The following is a 27,355-nucleotide window of genomic DNA, read 5'->3' on the forward strand; positions in this document are numbered from 1 at the left end:
GGTGCTACTGGAGGGGGGAGGGGAGGGCTGCACCATAGAGTAATATATCTAGAGGGCGGGCAGCCCACCAATTCATTTCAATGAAAGTTGTTTGTGAACCGTGCTTTGTGATACGATGAATTACGCTTTAAGCCTAACGGTCATATGGGGCCAACTCTCTGTGCATACTAGGATGCGCTCACACACTATTTTCACAATCCCTCCCGTCTTACTTGACTTCATATTTATTGGAAATGAATGACTAAAATAGACACGCTCATACAGTGGTGGAAAAAGTACTCAAATGTGTTACTTAAGTAAAAGTATCAATACTGCAATGTAGAAGTACTCTGTTACAAGTAAAAGTCTGGAATTAAAAATGTACTTGAGTAAAAGTACAAAAGTATTGGTATCGAAATGTACTTAAAGTACCAAAAGTAAAAGTACAAAAATGTTTGAAAATAGCCGATCTACAAGCTCACAACGCGTCTATCATCCAACTCTAACAATAGTGAAATACAGGGAAAGCAATGGATTCTTGTCCATATGTGGGCTTTATACTAGATAGCCAGAGGTTGTGTTTGAACTTCTCAAAAACAGGTTAAATATTAACCTAAAGCCAAGATGACCATGACCTGTATGGCCTGTATGTTTGCATCTGTACCATGTTACCACCAGCCTACATGTATAATATATGCACCATGTTACCGCCACTAGCCTACACAGTACATACATGATACATGTACATGCAGGGTAGTGGTAACGTCATAGTAAATTGTAAATTAGAATTTTGTCACTATAGCCTTTATCCAAGGCGCTTTACAATGTGCATTACATTAACCCATTCACACACACATTCACATACCGACGGCGGAGGAAACCATGCAAAGGGGGGACGGATTAACCCCTGAGCAGCAGGCCCCTGGGCCGATCATCTTTTAGCACCCGCCCCACTCCCCCCCAGCCCAGCCCCACGCACTACCCACAACGAACGGGCAGTCAGGTGGGCACAGCATATACTGTGTACACTGTATATATTACCAGCTACCATTAGCCTACATGTTCTACTGTATATACGTATCACCACACTAGCCTACATGTGGTGCAGTGATTCTCAACTTGTGAGTCGGGACCCCCAGGGGGGGCCCTAAGTGATTTTGGGATGGTCCCCACTCCCCAGATGATTATCTTAATGTGCCACATTATTTTCTCACTCTACAGTAAACAAACCAACATACAGTATAAGTGTATACAGGGTATCTGCACATTTATAAAGTGACAATTTAAGGACTTTTAATACCTTTTTGATACCGCTAAGACAGAGGTCTTCAACAGGGGGTCCAGGACCCCTAGGGGGTCCTCAGAGCTACTACAGGGGGTCCGCCAAATCTTTGTGTGATATGTTTTTATCTTTAACTTAACCACTTGAACCCTAGCAACCCCTTTTCTGAGGAGAACTTTAGCCAAAAATAGCAGATCTACAAGCTCACAACGCCTCGCGCTGCGAGGCGTTGTGAGCTTGTAGATCGGCTATTTTTGGTAAAGAGGCTGTAGGTGTAGAGGGAAAAAAGAGCAGACCAAGTAAAAGAAAAACATTAATCTGAAACACAATTTTATACAATATAGAGGGGGTCCCTGCTTCATCTCTCTCTCAGCTAGGGGGTCCTTGGCCTGAAAAGGTTGAAGACCCCTGCGCTAAGATACAAAATGCAATACTACAATAAGACCATTACTGTAGTAAACCATTGGCCAAATTGTCAAATGTTACCTAAGAAATAGTTGTGAACATGTTAGATTTTCACTATTTTCACAATTTGCATCTGTGGAACAGTGCGAAACAAAATGTAATGCCTCAATTCCTACAAGTCCAAGTGCTTGTCAGGGGAGGGTTCACTTCAAATATGATTATTTTGGTGGATCGCGGCCTGAAAAAGGTTGAGAATCACCGATGTAGTGAATCTACTGTAGTACCATGATGTTGCCACAACACAACACCAACCTCTCTCTGTCCTCCCATGATCCTCCTCTCCTCACTCAGCCCTGTCACTCCAGGCCAGAACCAGGCCTCCTGGACACGAGCCGCTGGGCTCTGTCCGTCCCTACGGTCAGCGGCTGTCTACTTGACTCAGTCACGGCAAGAATAGAACCGGCTGCAGATTATGTGCCTGTGACTGTGTGACTTACACGGTCCAACACCAAGAGAGGGAGAGGGAGGGAGAGAGAGGGAGAGAGAGAGAGAGAGAGAGGGAGAGAGGGAGAGAGAGAGCACAGAGCACGGGGGCTCCTGTAAACGCAGAGAAGACAAAAGACCCTCACCGTTGATGCGGTCCGGATGTCAGGCCGCACGGGCAACAATAGGACTGAAAACTCTACCGGCTGAGAGGCAGATAAAGCCTGAGATTGGTATTCCATTCAGGGAGGGTGAAGGGTTTGGACAGGAGGAGTGGGTGGAGTGTGTGTGTGTGTGTGTGTGTGTGTGTGTGTGTGTGTGTGTGTGTGTGTGTGTGTGTGTGTGTGTGTGTGTGTGTGGGGGGGGGGGGGGGGGGTCTAATAAGCAGGAAGAAGGTACACCTTGCCCCTACCAGCCTACACCCCCCGCTGTGGAGGTCTAAATGAAATAGTGAACTTCCTTCGAAATCCAACTGCTGGCCTCACACAACAGTCACTTTCAGAACGCAAGAAAAGCTGTCCTATATGAGAATAGGAACAAAAACAGAACATCACAATAATGGGAAGTCACCTTGCGTGGGTTCTGCATGAAAGGCAACACGCAATATATGACACACGATACACTGTTCTCACAGTAAAACCGCCGTCTGGTGATGAAGACCAGTGCTGCTGGTGCCAGGTATTATGATGGATAATGGAGCCAATGAAGCATGCAAACCCCTGACAACCCTGCCCCCCCCCCCACCCCCCAATCCTTTTCACTGGTGTGGCCATGCTTCACAGAACTCCTATCCAATCACTGCTGGACCTTCCGGCGGCGTGGATTAAAAACATACCCAGCTTGTTCCTCGCCGAAGCAGCTTTACTTTACAGGGAAAAATGAGCATAATGATGGTAATGATGAGCTCTCCAATGCAATGAGCTTTCATCCTTGAAGCCATGTTCACCTCAGGGCCCAGTTGCTTTTCAAAAGGTAACTGCTTCACAGAGGACAAAGTGTACAAAGCAATGACCAGAGGAGTAAGCTAAGGTTCAATAGTGAAGCTTCACGAAGCAGAACAACAAACAAGTTCATTCTTCATTGACTTGACAGGACGTTTTAACCCATTGAGAGCTGAAGCCGATTCTACATGTCTCCTAAATCTCAACAGTTTTCTGAAAAACGTATGTTTCTATATCAGTGGTGCTCGATCTTTTTCATGTCAAGGACCCCCAAAATTATATGTATTTGACCCCCATCAAAATATTTTGTTCCAGGGACCCTCCAGAAGCAAAGATTTGAGTTAAAAATGTTCGCTTTAAAAATATATATATTCAGAAGATTTGCACACATTTTCACGATTTTTCGAAAATAGCAGATCTACAAGCTCGTATATCGGCTATTTTTTAATAGCCCAAAGTGTAAAATAATGCTTTTTAGCTCAAATCTGGTGGCACGCAAGTTAGGGCCCTCTGTCTGTTATGAATAGTAGGCCGGTGTTCTGCCCGTTTATTTCGCTAAAGAAGCGGAAGCTTATAATAATAACTTATGAAGAAATAATCTTAAAAATCTATGTTTTGTGTCAAATTGACTCAGCTCTTAAATAAGATAAGAAAAGATTAATTAATCTAATTTAAGAACCAAGTCAATAATTGACCCCGGTGATGTCAGGTTCCGCTATATCTTGAAAGCGTCTCAAAGCGTATGAAAGAACGATTACGACTATTATGACAACCTAATTGCGATGATCTCAAATAATTGTGATTAGACGATTATGTCAAAATTGTGACAGGCCTGTACGTACACGGCATCGGCCGTGTGTCACAATCACCCGGAGGACATGTGAACCTTCTGCTGTCCTACCTGCTCAGATTAACGAAGCTTAAGGCTCAACAGCAAACCCGAGGAGGGAGAACGAAGGCCACTAATGAATTCCATGAGTCGTGAGTGAGTACGCATACTTGACGAATAATTGGATTCTGAATTCTCATGATCATCAGCCAAAATAACAGCACAACACGCATCTAAAAAAGAAAGTACATTCGTCCCCACAGAAGAAAAGATGTAATGCTCACTGCAACTCTCTGAATCCAAGAACAGAAGCATTCACAAATTAACCCATCGAGACCTGAAGCCGATTCTACATGTCTCCTAAATCTCAACAGTTTTCTGAAAAACGTATGTTTCTATATCAGTGGTGCTCAGTCTTTTTCATGTGAAGGACCCCCAAAATTATATGTATTTGGTCGCGGACCCCCATCAAAATATGTTGTTCCAGGGACCCCCCAGAAGCAAAGATTTGAGTTAAAAATGTTTGCTTTAAAAATATATATATTCAAAGATTTGCACACATTTTCACGAATTTTCAAAAATAGCAGATCTACAAGCTCGTAGCGCGGCATATCTGCTATTTTTGAATAGCCCAAAGTGTAAAATAATGCTTTTTAGCTCAAATCTAACAATGACAGAGTTCCAGGTCTTAATGGGTTAAAGTAACATGTACAACGATCAGGCAATTGCAAATTACCAAAAAGATAGGGAACGCACCGAATATTGGGAAATTCTGGGTGGCTACCGATATTCAAAGTAATAATTTGGCCGATAGACAATAGCGATTTGTTTGGTCTGTTTGTTTCCTTTGTTTTTGTCATTATTCGTTCCCCCCTTTTTGTGCCAGGGAAACAAATAAATCTTAATTATAATTAAGAAATAACTGTTTTAAAGTCCTTCAGCCCTTCATCATCACACTATCTTTTAATGAGCACAAATGAAACGACATAAACATTGATGGCCACATCGTAGATCTGCTATTTTTCACTATTTGCGAACATTTTTTAAAGTATAAATTAGGGCTTAAAGGAGTAGTTCACCCAAAAAAAAGACTTAGCTTATTAGAGGTTATTCTATCGATTACTTTTTCGATTCATCGAATAATCGAGAAGCTTTTTGTCATTTATTTTTTTATTTCATGAAGCCTTGAATTCATGGAGATTTTTAATTTTTTGTCGCAAAATCTCCATGAATACAAGGCTTCATGGGGTGTGTAATAATTGATAGAACATTTTTCATTTTTGGGGTGAACTACTCCTTTAAGTGAAAAGTCAACACTTATGCCATATCACAATATTATGATACCCAAAATACCAGACGACACTAGTCTCATATCAGGATATTGATATGATTTTGAATTAACACTGAGGAGTTCTGTGTAGGACAGACTGCAAGCCTTCAAATTAGGGGAAGAGCGAGGATAGAGTGTGTGTGTGACACACAAACACTGTAGTAACACAACACGTATCTCTCCACCATGATTATTTCATTAAACGGCACAAAGGGGATACACCGAATGTCACCCGTGTAGATATAAGGGAGTACTAGAAACCTTTAGGGCGAGGGTTCCCTAACTTTTCAGACCGCGACCCCCAAAATAATCATATTTGAAGTGAACTGAGGACCCCCCCACCCAGAAAAGCACATGGAATTATAGGCATTTACATTTAGTTTGACTCGCAGATAAATATTGTGAAAATAGCCAAACACAACGCCTCGCGGTGTGAGCTTGTAGGTCGGCTACTTCTTAGGTAATATTTGACAATTTGGCCATTTTGTATCAAAAAGGTCTTAAAAGTCCTTAAATTATCACTTTAGAAATGTGCAGATACCCTGTATATACACGTTTGTTTGTTTACTGTTGAGTGAGAAAACAATGTTGCACATTAAGCTAATCATCTGGGGACCCCCCAAAATGATTTGGGAGCCCCCCTGGGGGTCCCGACCCACAGTTTGGGAACCACTGCTTTAGGGTACTTTGGTGTCAAACGGTCTCTCTCTCTCTCTCTCTCTCTCTCTCTCTCTCTCTCTCTCTCTCTCTGCTGCACACACAGTGTAGTTTAAGTCTAGCGGTGGCTCCATGTCGAGGTCATTCTGACACTCGTTTTCACAAATTCCCAATTGGGCCTCGCTCCAGATTCTCAGCTCTCCTGTGGCCGCGGCAAATTAATGTGTGTGCGGGCTCCTCTCCTCTCGGTGTCAGCCCATAAGAGAAGAGCTACTCCTCCTGTCTAAAGGCCGGTGTTAGTTTCTGGGTTTTGGTTACGCTGCGGGGGGAAGACATGGTGATAGAGAGAGAGAGAGAGAGAAAGAGAGAGAGAGAGCACAGAGAGAAGGTTGTTAACTGCAAGTGCAGCTCCAGTGACAGGCCCAGAAGAACCACTAACACTCAACAGCACTCAACAGAAGGGCTGCAACTATCAGTTAGCCTATTAGAGGTTATTCTATTCTATCGATTACTTTTTCTATTAATCGAGAAGCTTTTTTGTTTCTGGTTATTTATTTATTTTTTCATTTCAAATTTCATCATTGAATCAACGTGAAAGATTATTTGACTGATTTAGCTCTACTTTATCCGTTGTCGCACAACGATGACACACAAGCATTGTCCATCTACAAGCCCGCACGACGCGTCGCGATATGATCTTTTTGAAAGTGTCGCGATGGGACCCGTTGTCAATAAACGGGTCAATAAAAATTGGTTACATTTTTAATAATCGATTATCTCGATTAACCAGTATTCACTTATTGTAAGTGTAGCCCAGACAAAACTCAAGCCTATAGAACTCAATTCAAAAGCAAGCGCTCGCACACTTAAATCTGCTTCTCAAAATGTAATGCCAAGTACCCACTGGTAACTTTTAACACACATTATGTCCTTGTGTGTAACAGAGCAGGTGGCATTCAGCGAACCTGCTCTCGCCTGTCACTGACTAAGAGCTTCAGTGGACAGTGGGGGTTTACAGCTGAGAGGTTAGCTGCTGCTGCAGTGTGTGTGTGTGTGTGTGTGTGTGTGTGTGTGTGTGTGTGTGTGTGTGTGTGTGTGTGTGTGTGTGTGTGTGTGTGTGTGTGTGTGTGTGTGTGTGTGTGTGTGTGTGTGTTTTCGCAATCCTTTACAGCTCTGGTGTGTACTGCCACAGTTTACTTGCTCAAACAAGAACCGTTGCTAGCTAACAGCCGTTGACACAAATGCCTTTAGGCAGTAGGCCAACAACCTAGCAGAGTACTATGTGCTAACTGGGAAAGAATTGATTGGGCAAATGAGGTACATGTGTCTGTTGTGTCACAAATTCAGCCTCAGCCATCGGGCAAAACAAAAGGTTTTCAGTTCAAATGTGACAACATCATGTATAGATGCCCATACAAATGAACAACAACTAGAAAAGGTTTTTTATATTATACTATTTAGACTGATGCTAGGTTCTTGGTTTACCTATGATCCTAGATTACTATTTCTATGCATTTGATGTATCACCTTGTGTTTACCTTGCTTACTGTAAATCGCTGTGGATTAAGAGCGTCTGCTACATTGTAAATAGTAAATAAACAAATATCAGCATCCTCAAACTTTTGAACAACTACTATTTACAAAAAGTATTTGCTGGCTTTCATGAAGCCACTTTTTGAGATGTCAAAAATAGATGGCCCTCTTGCTTTTTGGTTTGTTTGTTTTGGACTAGGACAGTTTTAGCCCCATATTTTGACTAAAAAAAAAGCTACTGCCTGTTCCATGATCAGCTGTTCTTAAAAGTCCCACCCTCGTGTGGTTTCCGGCTAGTAACAGACGATCCAATCATTAAGCTGCTTTCCACTCAGCAGACACACACAAACAAAACAACTTGCTCTCACTACTCTCTTCTAGAACATTGCTACAGCACATATGTGCAGTATCTTTTTTTGAACTTCCTCTGCCATTTCTAGATAAACTACAACAAAAACATCTTGAATACAAAAGGAAAAGCAGTCACGGTGACAACAATAATGACCTGAATAGGGGGGAATACACTAGTTGTTGTCAACAATACATTGTGACAGTAAAGCACTAACTGCAGTGAAAACAACAATACCGTGTTTACACACCAGCTACGGCCAGCCAATGATGCCACTCCACTCCAAACTTAACACTTTTCCAACCAGGAAACAACAACTAATTATCTAACAACAACTAAGTGCAGCTGTTATTAACAACACACATTTTAAGCCGACAATACATTAAAATTCAGTGAGACATAAAGACATCCAGGTGGCCATTTTGATACTTGAAATTAAACAGCTAGCCAAGGCCAGCTAGCTCAACTGTTTATTGATGTCAGTGTGTTATTGTCACATGTATAAAAATCCAATACAAGCATATGAAGAGTAATTATTATTCTTGACTTGATGTGGTTAATTTGTATGTAAGACCAATAGATGCAGAACAAGCTTATTTCAGATCCTATAGTAACGTCACCAAGTCTAAACAGCTGTAACATCACTGTTACACTAAGTTACATTCTCAGAACAAAGGCAGCCAGCTAGGTTTAGAGTTATGTAAACAATGATTCCCTTAAGAGGCTGGACAGGACACAACGTTTTAACTGTCCCACACTTCTTCAATGGGGTTCCACTAAATGTCAAACAAATAAAACATAATATAGATAACATATGGATAGGATCAAAGATGTTCCAGGAAATGGAGAACAGCAGCAGTAACAGTAGTGACATGCATAATGTACAGACAAAGTAATGTGTAGTAATGCATAGCCAAGCTACACAGCTGCTGAGGTCAGAAATAAACAGTAATAAAAGCAAAAAGGACACAGACAGAACAGAAGAGAAGGAGTGATTTCATTATGATCTTAATGTAAACTAAGTGACCCCAATAACAACAACAACAACAACAGGACACATGATTAAACCTTCATGGCAGGACACACTGTCGCTTGTATAGGTCTACAAGATCTACAGTAGATCTACAAGCTAGCAAGCGACAGACAGCTTGGTATGCTTGCTAGCTTGTAGATCTACAGTGGATCTACAGTAGATCTACAAGCTAGCAAGCAACCAAGCTGTCTGTCGACAAGCGACAGACAGCTTGGTCGCTTGCTAGCTTGTAGATCTACTGTAGATCTACTGTAGATCTACAGGAAAGCAACCAACCTACCAACGGTGTCAGTCTGTCGCTTATAAACAGCTATAGCTAGCTTAAAAATGTTGTTTACACACACACACACACACACACACACACACACACACACACACACACACACACACACAAAAACAAAGCCACTGACAATGAAAGCTACCAACAACTGCAGCAAAGCTAAAACAAGAAGGACACCAACAACAATAACGTGTCATAATTAACGGTTTAAACGCTTACAGACACACACAACATTCACACTGCTCTTCTATAATAAACTCATGTTGTTGACGTTTTCCCACAAACAATGTAAAGGATACAGTTTGACCACGTCGGTGTCCATGCGCCGTTTGCCTGGACTTGGAGACGACATTTTTCTGATTATATTCCAAACAACACCTCCTCTCTTCTTCTCCTCTTCTCCTCCACCACCACCTCCTCCTCCTCCTCCTCCTCTCCTTCTCCTACACGCTAGACAGTCTGTAGCTTCTTGTAAACCCCGAACTATCACTGGACGTTAACATTTGGCTTTGTTTAAAAACACACAAGGAATCCTTACAGCTGGTGAAAATACGTGTCCGTCTGTGTGTCTGCAGTAAGCAGCTCTACTGTTCTCTCTCTCTCTCTCTCTCTCTCTCTCTCTCTCTCTCTCTCTCTCTCTCTCTCTCTCTCTCTCTCTCTCTCTCTCTCTCTCTCTCTCTCTCTCTTCTGACAAGCAAAGCAAAGCAGCAGCGTCCGTCCGTCGATCGATCCCTCCGCCTATGGCGTCATATTATGTGCGACAGTGCGACCAGAACGGGCATGTTTGTAGTTCGAAGTCGAATAAGCCATCGAAGCACTTCCACACTATTTCACTATTTACAGTGTGTGTGTGTGTGTGTGTGTGTGTGTGTGTGTGTGTGTGTGTGTGTGTGTGTGTGTGTGTGTGTGTGTGTGTGTGTGTGCGTGTGCGTGTGCGTGGGTGGGGGTGGGTGGGTGTGTGTGTGTGTGTGTGTGCGCGTGCTGATAGAGCAATGGTCACCGATGTATGGCCATTTTAAGCGTTAAACACTGCTGTAACACTGCTGCCGGTTCGATTCCCGCCGGGGCCGCTGGGGGCGTGTCCTCTCCTCCGCGTATCCTCACAAAAACATGTTGTAATCGTGGTGTCTTTACTGCCTCCCCCTGGTCAGCCGGGGCGCCTGATGGACTAACTGGTTGGAATATCGTGTTCCTTCCACGCGCTACCTCCAACCGGGGAAACTCCCCTCTGTCGGGTGATAAGAAGGCTTGTTAGCTCTAATGCATTGAAGGAGGCATGAGCTCGGCTCTGGGCTTTCCCTAGGCTGGCAGAGGGAGTGTAGCGCCCAGTTGTGGAATAAAAAAAAAACACTGCTGCCGAGCAGTGATGCACCTGCAGCACCCAGGTCCACTGTAATACCTGTTCGACCACTTCCTGGTAAAACCGGTTTCAAGGCAATCCGACAAACCGTAAGTGAAATTGGAAGTCTGTGGGACCATCCACTAAGTTTGGATGCTGTAGCATAGGGCTTCAGCAATTACATCCTGTCCCTATTGGCCGTCTAAGAGCACCTAGAGTTTGGGTTCTTTAGCATGCTGGGAACTGGAGTTATGGCTGTTTAAACCCCAGCCAATAGGAACACAGAGGGGCGGAGCAATGGAGCAAGGGGCCAGCTTCTGAGTTGTAAATTGAGGCTGTATAGGAAGTGTTTCACCCCTGCTGGTGTCAGAAAGAATTACTCTCCATTCAAGCGGATGGGTTTTTGCCGAACATGCATACAAACTGGCTCAATAGCGCAACGGGCAAATCAGGACAATGTGGTATTGCAGGTGAAAGTGCATTATAAGCCATAGAGAAGGTAGTTGGAATGATTATATCTGAGGCTTGATTTAGGCTCAAACCTTTTGAAAAACGTTTGAGGGACATAAACAATATGATATTAAATACATAATATATTTTTTAAATGCATGGTTTAGATCCTTTAACTTTTGTTTGTTATTCAGTTACAATTTACTAGTTCATAAAAAAGATCCTTTGCATTCTTCAATAACTACTTTGACATACAAAGTAATTTAATCTTTTGTAAAATACCAAGTCATCATTCTGAGATGTAATTATTTTTTAGATACTGTCATTATTTTGATAAACCTGCATTATCGAGCTACTAAGTCGTTATTTTGAGAAAAGACATTTGGAGAAAGACATTCATTATAAAGATTCTTTGTAATCTGTCTAATGTGTCTTTAAAAAGAACATGATCTCCTTGGTGGAGTTAATAATAGCAACATGAGACAGAGAAGGTGCTCCATAATTATCACAACTGGCAGATTTACAATTTTCTATAACAGAGAAAGGATTCACTTCCCTGCTATCACTGTTGACTGACTAATGTGAAGCTGACTAAGGCTGCAACTATCAATTATTTTCTTGGTGATAATACAATTCAATTGATTACTTTTTTGATTAGTCAAGAATTTAAAATGTTTTTGTATTTCAATGAATCAATTAACCTCTTAGGCCCCATTTCATGCTTTGTCGCACAATGGTGTCGTGCAGAAATAGTGAAAATAGCTGACCTATAAGCTGGCAACGCGTTATGAGCTTGTAGATTGGCTATTTTCATTAATGTTTTGATTGCAGCCCTACAGTTGCAATCAAAACAAAGGGACTTAAAGGGATATTTCACTTTCAAACATGGTTGGGGTCATTTTGATGTCTACTCTGGCTTTTGTGTTTCACCCCAGACAGTTTTTAAGTTGCTTGAATCAGTATTTAGATATTTGATATTAATTTTATCAGACAAGTCCCCTTCCTATACAAAGCCATTGTAACTTCAAACTCTATTTTAACCATAATAGATTCATAGAAAACGCTGGTCCTTGGTTCTGATATTGTCCTTCGAAAACGTGAGGGGACAGTTTTTTCTCCAATTGCTTTCATTTAATTATTTTATTTTATTCATTTAAAAATATATACACACATGTAAAAGAATTAAGTTTTTTTTATGGTGACTATACAGTAGCTATATATATTTATTATTTTTTTCTTTCCTCTTTAATCTCCATTCCAATTGACCCCCCTCTCGGCCCCTGGCTGCCCCAACACGGGGTCCACATCCCCCACTTTGAAGACCTGTAAATAAAACCAGGGAACATGTTCTTATCCCCCCCCCCCCCAATGGAGTGAACAAAAACTCACCAAGAAAAAATTAGAACACTTTAAAAAAAAGCATTTTATTAAAACTCCTTATGAGATTTTAGGAATGAATGCACATGCACAGTAGAAGGGAAGGAACTGCATTAACATGAAGGCAAACTGGAATGAGACTATTTCATTCTTCTAATCCAAAACAGGTTTGGATTCCTATGGCACAGCTTTTGTTCTACTTGGCTTTAATATCTGATAATACAAAAACTAAAGCACACTCCAGAGAAGGACATTCTCCTCCTCACAAAGGAAAAAAAAAAAAGTACACAAACAGTAATTTGTAGTTAAAGGCTCTCTAGCCCATTTAAACCTCTTTAACCTATATGTCTTTACACCTTTCAATCCGGAACAGAATCAGTGTCAATTTAGATCATTGGTTCTCAAAGTGGGGTCCGGGGACCCCCAGGGTTCCAGGGGGTCCCCAGCTAAATGATAGATTAGGCACCAAATGGACCCTTAGGGGTCTGTAACTCTGAGTGTACAAATGGAACCAAATGGACCCGTTAGGGTCCATTTGGTTCCATTTGTACACTCTCAGAGTTAAATTGACATAGATTTTACAATATAAATTGCGGTCCAAGTGATAGAAATGCCATTAAATGGGGGTCCGTAGCCCTAATGCATGTCAAACGGGGGGGTCCTTGAAATTCAAATGGTTGAGAATCACTGCTAGAGCCGTAAAAAAATCTTCTCTTATGGGGGTCCCTGGCATATCTTTTCAAATGGGGGTCCGCGGGCTAATAAGTGTCAATTTGGGGGTCCTTGACATGAAAAAGTTTGAGAACCACTGATTTAGATGTCGCTTTATTTATAGCAACATTGTTATTTGACATTTTTTTCAGAAAAGGATTCAGAAGACGTTTTTTAGAATGGGCCTCTCAGGTCTAAATGGACTAGAAAAAGTATGAGTACCCACTCACTTTCTCACAGCTTCTGATAAATTTAAGTTCATGTTTACACTCCCCTCACATTATGATTGAAGATAAACATTTTCATTCCAGTGGTCAGTCAGTTATGTTCCCCTCATAAGTAAATCTATATTTCAAACATAATCAATGATATGATATAAGGTTACCCAAGCAGTTTTCATGTATAGGGCTGGGCAATATGTACAAAATCAAATATCAAGACATTTTTGACCAAATACCTCTATATTGATTACATTTTCAAAAAAATAGCCTAGAAAATAGCAGATCTACAGCATGCGTGTTGCATCGCGATGTGTTATGAGCTTGTAGATCGGCTGTTTTTGCTATTGAACAATTTTCCGAAGTACAAAATAAGGCTCAAGTGATTAAAACCAAGAAAAGTCAACACTCATGTCATATCACAATATTACGATATCCAAAATCCCAAATGATATCTAGTCTCATATCTATACAATATCAATATATTGCCCAGCCCTACATGTACGGTGAATAAAAAAAAATATCTTGCCTGGAATCCGACTGCATCTTAACCCATTTAATTCTCAGTTAACGGTAAATCTGTACATATCGTTGCTGTCGGGCAGAAACATCCTATATCCATATTTCAACTTATATTAATGCCCTACTTCGTCATACAACAGCGTCACACAAAGCAGCAAAAAATCTAAGTGAGCTTGTAGAATTGCCATTTTTTAAGTGAAAGTGTCTGTGGGTTTTATAAATACTTAACCAATGAAACGTCTCAAGAGCTTGTGACTAAATAACTTTTTCCATTTACTGAAATGTAACGTTTCGGACATGGTTTCCACCCGACAGTGACGACATCTGGATAGGCTCTATGCACAGCAGCCATATTGGAAAGAAATTGGGCCTCTTCTTACTTCCTTCACAGCTGTTACCAATGACACCAATGAAGGCTCTGTTCCATTTAGTGTAGCACAGTGGTTCTCAAACGTTTTAATTTCAAGGACCCCCATAACTCTGAGAGTGTACAAATCCATTTGGTTCCATATGTACACTCTCAGAGTTACACCCTCCCAAGGAACCATGAGGGTCCCTGGACCACACTTTGAGACCCACTAGTATTTCTAGTGAGCCAACATGCACAATATCAGCACCCTGACTCTGTTTGACCAGAATGAAACAGAGCCTTCATTAGTATCATTGGTAACACCTGTGAAGGAAGTAAGAAGTAAGAATTTTTCTCCAAAATGGGTGCTGTGCATAGAGCCTATTGCCATCCATGGAAGACATCCTCCTCCTTTTTTTTTGTTTTTCCTTTTTTTCCACAGAAAAAACAGTTCTAACAAAAACACCATCATACCGCTTCCCTCAAATTCAGAGGAAAAGCTCTTTTGACTGTAAACACTGCCCTTAAAGGAATACCCCACTGACCAATGTGCAAACATTTAGTCAATTTGTGATTAACTGTGCCGATCGATGTTTTGAGCATGGCGCGCCCCGCGCTGTGCCGTCTGATCTTAAAAAACACCCAGAATTCACTGAAATGGTTTGGTTCTGGAGCAGTTTTCGAGGCCGTCTACCCCTAGCGGCAAAGGAAGAACGGCTGTAGGTTTTTTTTTGTCTGCCCTACTATGGGTGCATCTCAGGTCCTTATATGAAATCCTCATTTCCTACACGTGCATCCTTTCCTTGCATGTTAGTCCCTCCCACTGACAAAGCATGTAGGAAATAAGAGAGAGGAAAGGATGACATTTTGTTAAGAGAAGTGGGACGTACATTCCTCTGAAGTGTCATATGTCGTGCGACGTCCATTTCTGATGACAACGCAGGTGACACGACCCCCTCCCTTGTAGGGGCGTTATATTGTCAGCTAGAGGGGTGGGATCATCACACATCATGCTGTTCAGCTTGGAAAGTCTTCCCGGTGGCAAGCACTTGGGTTTCCTACGTCCTACAGTACCTCCTCGGTGACGCTTCCTAATCCTAAATCCTTCGAACAGGCGAAGGAGACCTGACGGGAGGAGCAAAATGGCCGACGACTTCAACTTCCTGTAAGAGCTAGGATGTAGGAGATATGACGGATCAGAATAAGGACCTGAGATGCACCCTATGTGTCACCAAGCGGACACACAAGCGTTTACCGACTTAACACCGTGTGCTGATCATTACTCCCAACGACAAGGACATGACGATTATTGAGTATTCCTTTAAGGGACGGGAGAAATGCACCGATATGACCGCGGTGTCAGTGCATCCACACACACACACCCAGTACCACAAAGACGAGCAGAAGTCACCAGATAAGTGTTGCAACTCTTTATCCTGGGGTTGAAAAGAGTGAGTCCTACTGAGACGGAACAGACACCTGCCACTGACGGAATATAGCAAACACCCTTTTAGACTTGTCCAGAGGGCCCTAGAAGAACAGAACAGAGCAGAAAGTTGAGATAAAAATAGTTCAAAACGTGACAGAACAAGTAGAGATGTACCGACAATTTCTTCCTTCCCAATACCCATAACGTGTGATACCAGTGTGTAATAAAAAGACAAATCTAGGATAGTCAATCCTATATTCAAAGTGGGGTCCAGGACCCTCAGGGTTTATTGAGGGGGTTCCAAATGGAACCGTACAGCATTGGTTCTCAAAGTGGGGTCCGGGGACCCCCAGGGGTACTTGAGGGGGTTCCAGGGTGTCCCCAGCTAAATGATGGATAGGAACCAAATGGACCCTTATGGGTGTGTAACTGAGAGTGTACAAATGGAACCAAATGGACCCTAACGGGTCCATTTTGTTCCATTTGTACACTCTCAGAGTTAAGTTAACATTGATTTTTGAATATAAATTGGGGTCCCAGAGATATAAATGCCATTAAATGGGTGTCCGTAGCATAATGCATGTCAAACTGGGGGTCCTTAAAATTAATATGGTTGAGAATCACTGCTAGAGACGTAAAAATCTTCTCTTATGGGGAGTCCCTGGCTTATCTTTTCAAATGGGGGTCCGCGGGCTTACAAGTGTCCATTTGGGGGTCATTCACATGAAAAAGTTTGAGAACCACTGCCGTACAGGACTGTAACTCTGAGTGCACAAATGGAACCATTTGTGCACTATCAGAAATATGGGGGTCCTTGAAATTAAAACGTTTGAGAAACCCTGATCTAGGAATAAATACAAATTCCAATAATAATTGCGTAAGTGCTACAAGTTGGTAAAGTAAATAGTACAGTAAGAGTCTAAAACGGCAGTGCAGCTAGGGCTGTGAAGTCTACTGTATCTCACGATTCGATTCCGATTCTTGGGTCACCATTCAGATTTTTTCAAAACACAAACTTTTCTCGATTTAAAAAAACATTTCCAACTCAAAATAGACTTTTTTCCCCGAAACGATTCTCAAGTCAAAACGATTCTCGATTCAAAACATAGGATTTCAGGATCTACTCCAGTCTGCTGGCATGAAAGCAGAGTACATTTACATAACTTTTATATTTTTTCATATATATTTTTAAGTGCTTTAAGTGCTTTAACTGATAATAATGTAAACACACAAAGGTAATCCAAGACATGTCTCATTTATTCATGCTTGCACACATTTTAACTTATACAAAACTTATTAACTTCTGAGTCTGACACTCAGTTACCAGAAAAATACATTTAAGTAATACATCTGCTGCAACATAAATAAAATTGGTATGCTTAGGCTATCTGCCAGCCCAGAACTTGCCACTTCTCAAAAATGTAATTATTCAAAAGAACTTTTACCAAAAAAAACGAGTACGAATCGATTTTTTTCCCCACACCCCTAAGTGTAACATCTACTGAAGCATTCAAAATACAAAATAATGAATGACTGTAAATGACATATCATGAGATCGTCATGTGATAAATGACGTGGTATTGGAATGGCATGCTCTCTCCGGTACCAGCATTTTAGGCAGTATCGGCAGCTTTTTTCCGATACTGGTAAAGTGTTCTTTTTTTCCCCTAATAAAGTTGCAATCACAAACGTGCCTGTTTTGAAGTGTTGGGACTCTTCTTCATTGGTAGGAGGAGGTTGAGGACAGCCTTCCAGCCCTGCTGAAGCACCGTGGAGCCTCCGGTCTCGGCCATGATCCAAGGACACCAGTCCCTGTGCTGGGTGAGCGGGTCAAAGGCATTCCTATGTAGTGTGCCCTACACAACAACACAGGGAAGTAGGTCAAATGTAGGACTATCCATTATTTTCTTATACATTATTAAGCGATCTACAAGCTCACGACACCTCGCATTGCAAGGCGTTGTGAGCTTGTAGTGTAGGCTATCACAATATTTATCTGTGGAACAGAGTCAAACAAAAATGTCTCAACTCCTACAATACCAAGTGCTTGTCAGGGTGGGGGGTCCCCAGTTCAAATATGATTATTGGGGGGGGGGTACCCCCCATCATATTCATGAAAATGCAGAACACTGCATATTTCTTGAGACAAAAATGTGCCGCATATCATTAATGAAAACTTCTCTACCCGCAAAATCATAGCAAGACAACACAATCTGAGCAGTGTGTTATATAAGAACAGAGGGAATCATCTTGGTCTTACGGGGCTGCTGGCTGAGGACAGACGCAGACGTTTGGGAGTGTTCTGAGGGCTGGCGGCCCCGCTGCGGGTCGCAGGCCTCTTGCCCCCCCGGGGCAGGGGGCTCGTTGGCAGCTCCTCACTGGGGCTGGGGGAGTCCCGGGTCGCAGGCCTCTTGCCCCCTCGGGGCAGGGGGCTCGTTGGCAGCTCCTCACTGGGGCTGGGCGAGTCCCGGTTGCGTGTACGCAACACACCGTCAACCTGGGACAGAAGAATTACAAAAAGAAATGTTCTGAAAGATTATCATCAATGATTTAACAACACACAAAACAATACAAGTTTACCCTCTGTACGATCAAGAATTTAAAAAAGAAATCCCAAATGAACGAAAATCGCCAAATTCAAAAAAGTGTGTGAATTTACAAAATTCCCTGGCTGCCGATTCGGGATCCAGTTTGTCTTTTCAAAATAAGTAAGTAAATCAGTGAATCCTAGATCTGTACTTGGAGGCATTAGAAACACCGGTCGTGTCTTTCAGTCCAGTTTCAGGCTTTTATTTGTGAAAGGTCCAGGTCAAGTTGCCTGCTTCCACTCAGCATATGTGATGCGTATTTATCTCGTAGGAGTCTCAAACAAGGTTGTTCCTTGAATAAATATGCAATTTTACACCTGTGATTTATCTTTTTTTGGCTGTGTACGATAGCTTTCTTTCAAATACGATAATTTTAAGCCTCCGGTAAGAATAGAACATTTCCCATCTGCCAACACTGATGTAATGCGAGCAGTGGTGGAAAGTAACTAAGTACATTTACTTAAGTACTGTACTTGAGTACAATTTTGAGGTATTTGTACTTTACTTGAGTATTTCGAATTTCCAATACTTTTACTTCTACTCCACTACATCTCAGAGGCAAATATTGTACTTTTACTCCACTACAATTATTTGAGAACTTTAGTTACTAGTTACTTAAACATACATTAACCACTTCAGCCCTATTTTATACATAGGCTATTTGAAAATAGCCGATCTACAAGCTCACAACGCGTCGCATCGCGACGCGTTGTGAGCTTGTACTTTTACTTTTGGTACTTCAAGTACATTTTGATGCCAATACTTTGGTACTTTTTTGTAAATTTTGAATTCGGGACTTTTACTTGTAACAGAATACTTCTGAATTGCAGTATTGATACTTTTACTTAAGTAAACAATTTGAGTACTTTTTCCACCACTGAATGCGAGTTCTACAGCAGCTGGCCTGGACTCTGGATCTGACCTGAGCGGTGCTGCGCGTGGTGTCCTGGCTCCTCAGCTTCATGCGGCCGGGGGAAGGGGACGGGGAGGTGGTGGGCGAGGCAGACGAGGACCGGTCAGCCTGAGCCTCAGGTGTGAATACCACTGAGGCAGTAGTAGTAGGGCCCGGTGTCTGCGGGGAGGGGCTGACGGCGATGGAAAAGACCTCTCCCCCCTCTGATGAAGCCGCTCCGTCCATCTGATGGAAGTTCCACAAGCCCACCTTGCGCATGCAGAAGGCACAGGTGAGGATGGGAAGGTTCATGGCACGTAGAGCCGGGCTGTGAAAACATAAGAGTGTAGACCCCATGAACAATGCAGACTATTGAAAATAGCCTATCTAGATGGGCTATTCTCGCTGCACACCATGCTTCCATAGAAGACATGCTGACTTCTATTGAATCCAAAAGACTGAGATCAGTCGTGGCGACTGAGAACTTTAAATCCATGGGTAAAGCATGGATATTGTTTAGTTTAGTGGAATATGATCAGCTCACCTAGCAGCCCAGCCACAGAGAGCCACGATGCAGGCAGCCACCTGGACGGCCAGAGGTTCAGGAGACCCCGTCAGGCCCCGTTTCTTCTGCTCTTCTTCGACCAGTTGAAGGACGACACTGACCACATCCTCAGTCAAAGACTGGGGATAGGAAACAAACATGTGTTAATGTTTAAGTACAAATCAAAACTTGTGATTTTCTGGGAGTAAAACTTCATAAAAGTTGCTGCACTATGAATGAAGGAAAACAGGTCTTCATTTGGGATGCCAGAAAAACGACTATTGTGAGTTTGCAGATGGGCTTACGCTCAGCACATCACAAAGTATGAACCGAGTTTAGGGAGACGAGCATTAGAGGCGAAGCTACAGCATTTTTGCTGTGCGATAGAGAGGCAGAGAAGAGCTCCTCTACGTTAAGGCCAAACCGCACCAATGCAACTATAGACGCAACTGCCATTGGGGATAATGGTTGCAAGTAGTTGCACTGGTGTGGACCAGTGGCGTACCCACTGTAGAGGCAGGACAGGCGGTCGCCTTCCCAACTAAGATCTCACCTCCCCTAGAAACCCCAATAACCCGAAAAGGTGTCATTGCGTGCTTAATGTCATTAAAGTCACACGTCCAACAAGCTTTGAACTAAGCAGATTGGACCTTCCATTCCAGAAATAATGGCAAAAACATCTTGAAAACGGCCACTTTCGCCGGTTTTCCATCGCCGATTTTCGAGGGGGGCGGGGGGCAAAAACATCTCGCCTGCCCTATATGTAATTCCTGGGGACGCTACTGGTGTGGACTGGCCTTTAGGCTACAGTTTACATTACTGTCATATCAAACAGCCGACAGTGTGAACGATTAATTAATTGCAATTTACTGTACAGTAGTATTAGCCAATATTCTGGCTGTAAATGAGCCATTAAAAAAATGTCTATATACTGTACATTATTATGAAATATTAAAATCGAACTATGAGACCGCCACGAATATTTAAAAAAAAACTATTTTCGGCGGCATCCCTAGTCTTCATGTTTTGAGACGGCATGAAATAAAAGTCTAACATGCTAGGACGTGAGGTCTCACCATGGATTTGAGATGCTCTGGTTTCATGGCAGGCAGCTGTTGCTCCAGCAGACAGACGCTCTGGAAGCGCTCTAGGAAGGTAGTGAGCAGCACCGAGGGCTCCGAGGCAGGGACCAGCCAGAACCTCTCTGAAACACAACACAACGTACACATAACCGAGAGCTCCGAGGCTGTAGGACCAGCCAGAACCTCTCTGAAAACAACACAGAGCCTTCGTCCCTCTGATATAACTAAACCCATTGAGGCCTGAAGCCGATTCTACATGTCTCCTTAAATCCCAACAGTTTTCTGAAAAACGTATGTTTCTATATCAGTGGTGCTCAATCTTTTTCATGTCAAGGACCCCCAAAATTATATGTATTTGGGCGCGGACCCCCATCAAAATATCTTGTTCTTGTACATTTAGTACACCCCTACATTAGTACACCCCTAGCTGTACTGTGATTGGCTGACTCTATTCAGCACTGTGATTGGCTAGCGAGACACATGATGAAATGAATAACCTATAAATAGGACTATGCACTTAAAAAAATAAAATAAATTGAAGTGAGCTTCCATCACTGTGATGACCACTGTGATGACCACACCGCCCACTTCACACTGGGTGTGATTTTTGTCTCCGCCAGAGGTGTAGAGTATGTTTTCGTCTCCGTCCTTCCGTGTGTCCGCCAAGCTAACATTGGTCAAGCTTCACGTGACACGTGACAATATATAGGTGTGTCACTTCAAAAAAATCATTTATATTTTTTGAAGTGAGCTTCCATCAGCCAAGCTAACATTGGTCAAGTGACACGTGACAATATGTAATATAAATAGGTAAGACAGGATTAATCAGGAACAGTAGTGGCGGAGACCTGTGCTAGCCTGGTAAACCCTCCCTCCGGAAATCTCATTTCCATTTGATTTCAGGAGTGAGTCTGGGCTGAACCGCCTTTCTGCAATAATCGCTCTGTTCTCCGAACCGACGAGCCTATCAGCGTCGTCGCACATCGTTCTGTGATTGACAGCGACAGTTGGCCAATCAGGTGGCGAGTTCGAGTGAGCCCGAATGAAGCCGAGTGCAGCCTGACTGGGGCCGACAAAAGACGAACGGCAGCCATTGTTGTTGTCCGAGTGCCTTCACTGTTTACTTTAGTTTTTAAAACGGTCTCAAACTTCTTTTTTGAGGCACGGAATTTACTATTAAGATATCGTTTGGATAGAATTTAGTTGTTTAACTTCATATATGTGGTCAATTAATCATGACAGAGCCTATTTAAAAATATAAATTTAGAGAACCGGCAGGGGCGGGGAGTGACACGCATGTATCCCAATAAGGCAACCTATTTTCGGCATGGCCGTCCCAAAAGTCCCGTTGCGTCACATAGTCTGGAGCTCGTCAAAATGAACTGCTGATTGGCTGAAGGGGAAAAACGATCATTGGTTGAAGGGGTTGTCAGTCAACGGTATTACTCCCGCCCAACTCCAGCCCACAGCGATTATTGCAGAAAGGCGGTTCAGCCCAGACTCACTCCTGAAATCAAATGGAAATGAGATTTCCGGAGGGAGGGTTTACCAGGCTAGACCTGTGCTCCGAGGAGCACATTTTCTAGTTTTATATCATATCATTTCTCCTCAGTGGGTTGAGCCATTGATCTGAACACAAGGCCAATTGACCATTAGCATATGCAGTCAGTGAGGAAGCCCGTTTTTCACTTTCCCAAAATCTAAGCAGTTCATTAGCGTTTTTAAGGAAACAACAGAGACTCGGAGTTCGAGCTATGGGATCTGTTGTCATGATTACAGCCCCAGCAGGCTATGGGATCTATAGCCGCTCGCTAGACATGCGTCTGGTCGTAAATGACCGGGTTGTCACACACACACACCAACAAGATTAAATCCCTTTAATCCAAAACGAACTATGCATAGATTGCATACCGATTGCATAAACCAGAAGTCTGCACATAGTTTGGCTGCGCACATCGCCAGGTATGAACTAGTGCGTTGGTTCTCAAAGTGGGGTCCGGGGACCCCCAGGGGTACTTGAGGGGGTTCCAGGGGGTCCCCAGCTAAATGATGGACAGGGACCAAATGGACCCTTATGGGTCTGTAACTCAGAGTGTACAAATGGAACCAAATGGACCCGTTATGATTTTACAATATGAATTGGGGTCCCAGAGGTATAAATGCCATTAAATGGGGGTCCGTAGCCTAATGCATGTCAAACTGGGGGTCCTTGAAATTAAAATGGTTGAGAATCACTGCTAGAGTGCCGTAAAAACCTTCTCTTATGGGGGTCCCTGGCTTATCTTTTCAAATGGGGGTCCGCGGGCTAATAAGTGTAACTTTGGGGGTCCTTGACATGAAAAAAGTTTGAGAACCACTGAACTAGTGAAGTGAATTCCCAGTGAGTGAATTCAGTGCACTGTTGTCATTTTTGGACAATACATATTTAACGTCCATTGTTAAACTGTAAAATATAAACAAGCCTTTACCTGGACATGGAAAGTCTGGCCACGGACAGAACTTCTCATGCTGTGTCTGCAGTTGTCTTGATATCTCTGCAATGCGGGATTCGTCTATGAGGGGAAGAGAAAAAGAGAAATCCGTGTCCTTAACGGAAAGGTAACAACCATCCGCTGCCAAAATAAAGTTCACTCTGACATTGGGTTTTATGTCTGTCAAGGACAAACACAGGAACATTCTCATTCTACTACGGTACTCAGCCACCAACGTGTCTTGACAGAATTCATTAAAAGGATGTGAATCACTGGTTTCTTTCAGAACTGACCTGAAAAAAAACTCAGGAGACCACAAGGGGTGGTAAATGTAAATTCCCATGTCATTCACTGCCGTTGTTTTTCCTTTTCTCCTTTGCACATATAATGCATAGGACCACAATGGAAACAAGTTCCCAGGACTATTTTCTGTCATGCTTTTAGCCTTAAAAAGGAGTAGTTCACTCAGAGAATTACTTTCTATCAATTACACACCGCATGAAGCCTTGAATTCATGGATTTTTTTTGTTTTTGTCCCTAGGACATTGGTTCTCAAAGTGGGGTCCGGGGACCCCCAGGGGTACTTGAGGGGGTTCCAGGGGGTCCCCAGCTAAATGATAGATCAGGCACCAAATGGACCCTTATGGGTCTGTAACTCTGAGAGTGTACAAATGGAACCAAATGGACCCGTTAGGTCCATTTGGTTCCATTTGTATACTCTCAGAGTTAAATTGACATAGATTTTATAATACAAATTGCGGTCCAAGTGATAGAAATGCCATTAAATGGGGGTCCGTAATGCATGTCAAACTGGGGGTCCTTAAAATGTAAATGGTTGAGAATCACTGCTAGAGCCGTAAAAAAAAACTTCTCTTATGGGGGTCCCTGGCATATCTTTTCAAATGGGGGTACGCGGGCTAATAAGTGTCAATTTGGGGGTCCTTGACATGAAAACGTTTGAGAACCCCTGCCCTAGGAGACTCACTAGGAGACTTTGTGTGTCTCTCCACCGGTCAAATTATCAGCTTAGGAATGAGACAAAAACAAAACAAAAAAAATCGCCATCAATTCAAGGCTTCATGGGGTGTGTAACTGATACAAATAGTATGATTTTTGGGTGAACTACACCCCTTTAATGTCTTAGTGTACCACGTGCAGTTTACATTTCTGACCAAATATAAAGTATTCAATCAAAAGGAGATTAGCTCACATTTCTCAAAGTCCAGTGTGGGCTGCAGCGATGCACAGAGGAAGGCCTGGCAGGTGGAACACTTCAGCATGTCACAGCCCACGTTGATCCAGCCGTAGCGGGCGCAGCGCAGCGGGGACAGCGTGCGCGGCTTACCGGCCCATCGCAGACAGTGCTCTGGTTAAGGAAACGTTTTAGATATACCTCATGGACGCCACCGGGGAGGCAGTGGCTCATGGAGGTAGACAGCCCCCCCCCCCCCCCACACACACACACACACACGCCGTTTCCTAAACAATTAACACAATATGTACACTTATGATTTAGTTATATTGTTCCTGCTGTTCTACATATGAGGAAATCACATATTGAGGCTTTAAAAAGGGATAGTTCGACCCCCAAAATTACTTTTTTTCTATCGATTAGTCAACCCATGGAGATTCCTAAGCATTCCTAAGCCAGTGGGGAAAAACAAAATCAGGATTCTAATTCTAAAATAGCTGATCTACAAGCTCAAAATGCATCGCAAGTTTTGAGCTTGTAGATCTGCTATTTTAGCTATTTTAGAATTAGAATCCTAGTCATTTTAGTTAGTCCTTAGTTCTTTTTTCTACTTTTGTGTGACAGAATGGCGAAAAAAGTTAAAGTACGGAGAGACAGTATGTGCAATGTGGCCCTCTGGAGTGTGTGTGGAAATTAGTGGCCCTCTCCATCATCAAAGTTGCCCACCGCTGTACTAGACAATGAATTGTGTGAGCCTGTAGATCTGCTTTATTGAAGAAGAAAAGAAAGTTTAGTATTTTATTTTTTTGCCTATAAAGATATTCTCCATCAATAAAGGATATTGAGTATGACTCCACTCTTGAGAAGAAGGCTTCCTTGTTGGTTGCCTCGCAGGGTGCTTCAGTGGTGCCCTTTGGTGCATCTTTCAAACCCCTCTGCAAACTGGAATTCATTAGAGATAAAACACATGTTCAGTGGTGTAAAAAGTACTCAAATCAATACTGCAATGTAGAAAAAAGTGAAAGTCAGGAAGTCTAGTTTACTGGAGTAAAAGTACAAAAGTATCAACATCAAAATATACTTAACCCATTGAGACCTGAAGCCGATTCTACATGTCTCCTAAATCTCAACAGTTTTCTGAAAAAAACGTATGTTTCTATATCAGTGGTTCTCAATCTTTTTCATGTCAAGGACCCCCAAAATTATATGTATTTGGCCGCGGAACCCTCTCAAAATATGTTGTTCCAGGGCCCCCCAGAAGCAAAGATTTGAGTTAAAGATGTTCGCTTTAAAAATATAAGTATTCAAAGATGTGCACACATTTTCATGATTTTTCAAAAATAGCAGATCTACAAGCTCGTAGCGCGGCGCTATGAGCTTGTATATCTGCTATTTTTGAATAGCCCAAAGTGTAAAATAATCCTTTTTAGCTCATATCTAAAAATGACACAGTTCCAGGTCTCAATGGATTAAAGTACAAAAGTAAAAGTACTCATTATGCCGAATGTCCTGTTTCACAAGTTTTCAAAATGTATACAAATCTTTTGAAAATAGCAGATCTACAAGCTCACAACACGTCGCATTGCAACGTGTTGTGAGCTTGTATATAGGATTTTCAAATAACCAAAGTTTAAATGGGGCTGAAGTGGTTAATATGTTTTGTAATAATGATTCAAATCTACAAAGTAACTAGTAACTTAAGGTTTCATACAATTGTAGTGGAATAAAAGTACAACATTTGCCTCTGAGATGTAGTGGAGTAGAAGTAAAAGTATTGAATATTGGAAATATACTATATACTCCAGTAAAGTAAATAACACCTAAAAAGTTTACTTGAGTAAATGTACTTAGTTACTTTACACAGACACCACCGCACATATTCAAATCTCTTTAATCTTTAATTAAATATATATATTTTAATCAATGGCTTTTCGGCTACTGTATTGCATGGTAGTAGGTGAGGGAAACCAGCCAAAAACATTATAAACATTATAATGCCTTATCAACGGTCTGGAGTCAAATACAAAACACAAAATAATATTTCAGCACACATTAGAACATCACATATTTTATAAATAATATTTCAGCAGACATTAGACATTAGTACATTATGTACTTTGTGTGCAGCTCATGATTACATTACATAACAAGGACACAAAAAATACTTCCAACACTGACTTCTACACACGTGAAATGAAACGTGATGAATATGAAGTTAATAACAAGCGAGACGTGTGTATATACATGCAAATAAACACAAAACTGTTGCATTAAAATGTGTCTTAGATGTGTTTGTTTGGAGATGTTGAGGTGGTCCCACTCTGAACTGACCACCAGGCGGCGCCCCTCCCCATCGTGCCCCGATCGTGCCCAGTGTTGCCATGTCGGCTATTATAAGCGACTTTGGGCTTCTTTTTCTGTAAAGTTGCTTGTAAATATAGGTAGTTGTGGGTTGCCGTTTTTTGGGCTTTTCTAAAGTGTAGTTGTTTATTTGGGCTTGTTTCTAAAGTGTAGTTGATTATTAAGGCTTGTTTCCAAAAAAAATATTATTTTTAAAACCAGTGGTTCTCAAATACTTAAACAATGTTGTGTGCTGTGCCAGGCAGGGAGCATTTGTGTTAGAATGTAAAACAAAAAATAATCCAAATATTACACATTTTATTTCAAGAGGTTTTTTTTTTTTAATAGCCGATGCATTGCACAATACAGGTTTAAAGCGCTCGTGTCACCTGGTCTTGTTTTTATAGACCTAGTTGCTTATTTCTCTCCCCTCCAAAAAAATGGCAACGCTGATGGTAGCCCACTCTGAACTGACCACTAGGGGGCTCCCTTTCCCCCTCGTGTAGCAGCACTAGCAGCTACATGGATGGATCCACACTTTCTCCTTTTGGACGAAAACAAAGCTTGTTTGTGGTTCTAATGGAAGACACGTACCTGTTGTCTCTGCTGTCCGCCGGCAGAACGCCTTCGCTCAGGAGTTCTCGCACCTTCTCGGGCGACGCAAACGAAGCCTTCTGCTGGATGGAGCCGCTCAGACGGTCCGACACACGACTACTGCCGACCGCCGCCATCATCGGTCCTACAGTCAAC

General features: G+C 42.3%; 2 protein-coding genes across 2 annotated transcripts in view; both read right to left on the reverse strand.

Annotated features, from left to right (window-relative positions):
* ube2h (ubiquitin-conjugating enzyme E2H) overlaps positions 1 to 9,684 on the reverse strand; it is a 47,778-nt gene extending 38,094 nt beyond the window's left edge. The window contains exon 1 of the mRNA XM_084049632.1: positions 9,401 to 9,684. Coding sequence (XP_083905758.1) covers positions 9,401 to 9,453 — 53 coding nt within the window. The 5' untranslated portion in view covers positions 9,454 to 9,684. The remainder of the gene's footprint in view (positions 1 to 9,400) is intronic.
* Positions 9,685 to 12,824: 3,140 nt separating this feature from the next.
* On the reverse strand, positions 12,825 to 27,336 carry zc3hc1 (zinc finger, C3HC-type containing 1; the record flags this gene model as incomplete). Its single annotated transcript, XM_084049621.1, has 10 exons — positions 12,825 to 15,597; positions 17,191 to 17,352; positions 17,757 to 17,993; positions 19,007 to 19,304; positions 19,521 to 19,660; positions 20,597 to 20,724; positions 23,071 to 23,154; positions 24,284 to 24,434; positions 25,108 to 25,207; positions 27,200 to 27,336. 10 exons carry the CDS (start codon positions 27,334 to 27,336, stop codon positions 15,526 to 15,528), a joined length of 1,509 nt encoding a protein of 502 aa, XP_083905747.1. The 3' UTR covers positions 12,825 to 15,525.
* Positions 27,337 to 27,355: the final 19 nt, after the last annotated feature.

This window comes from Gymnoscopelus microlampas, assembly GCF_963454915.1.
Source record: "Gymnoscopelus microlampas genome assembly, chromosome: 23".
NCBI lineage: Eukaryota > Metazoa > Chordata > Actinopteri > Myctophiformes > Myctophidae > Gymnoscopelus > Gymnoscopelus microlampas.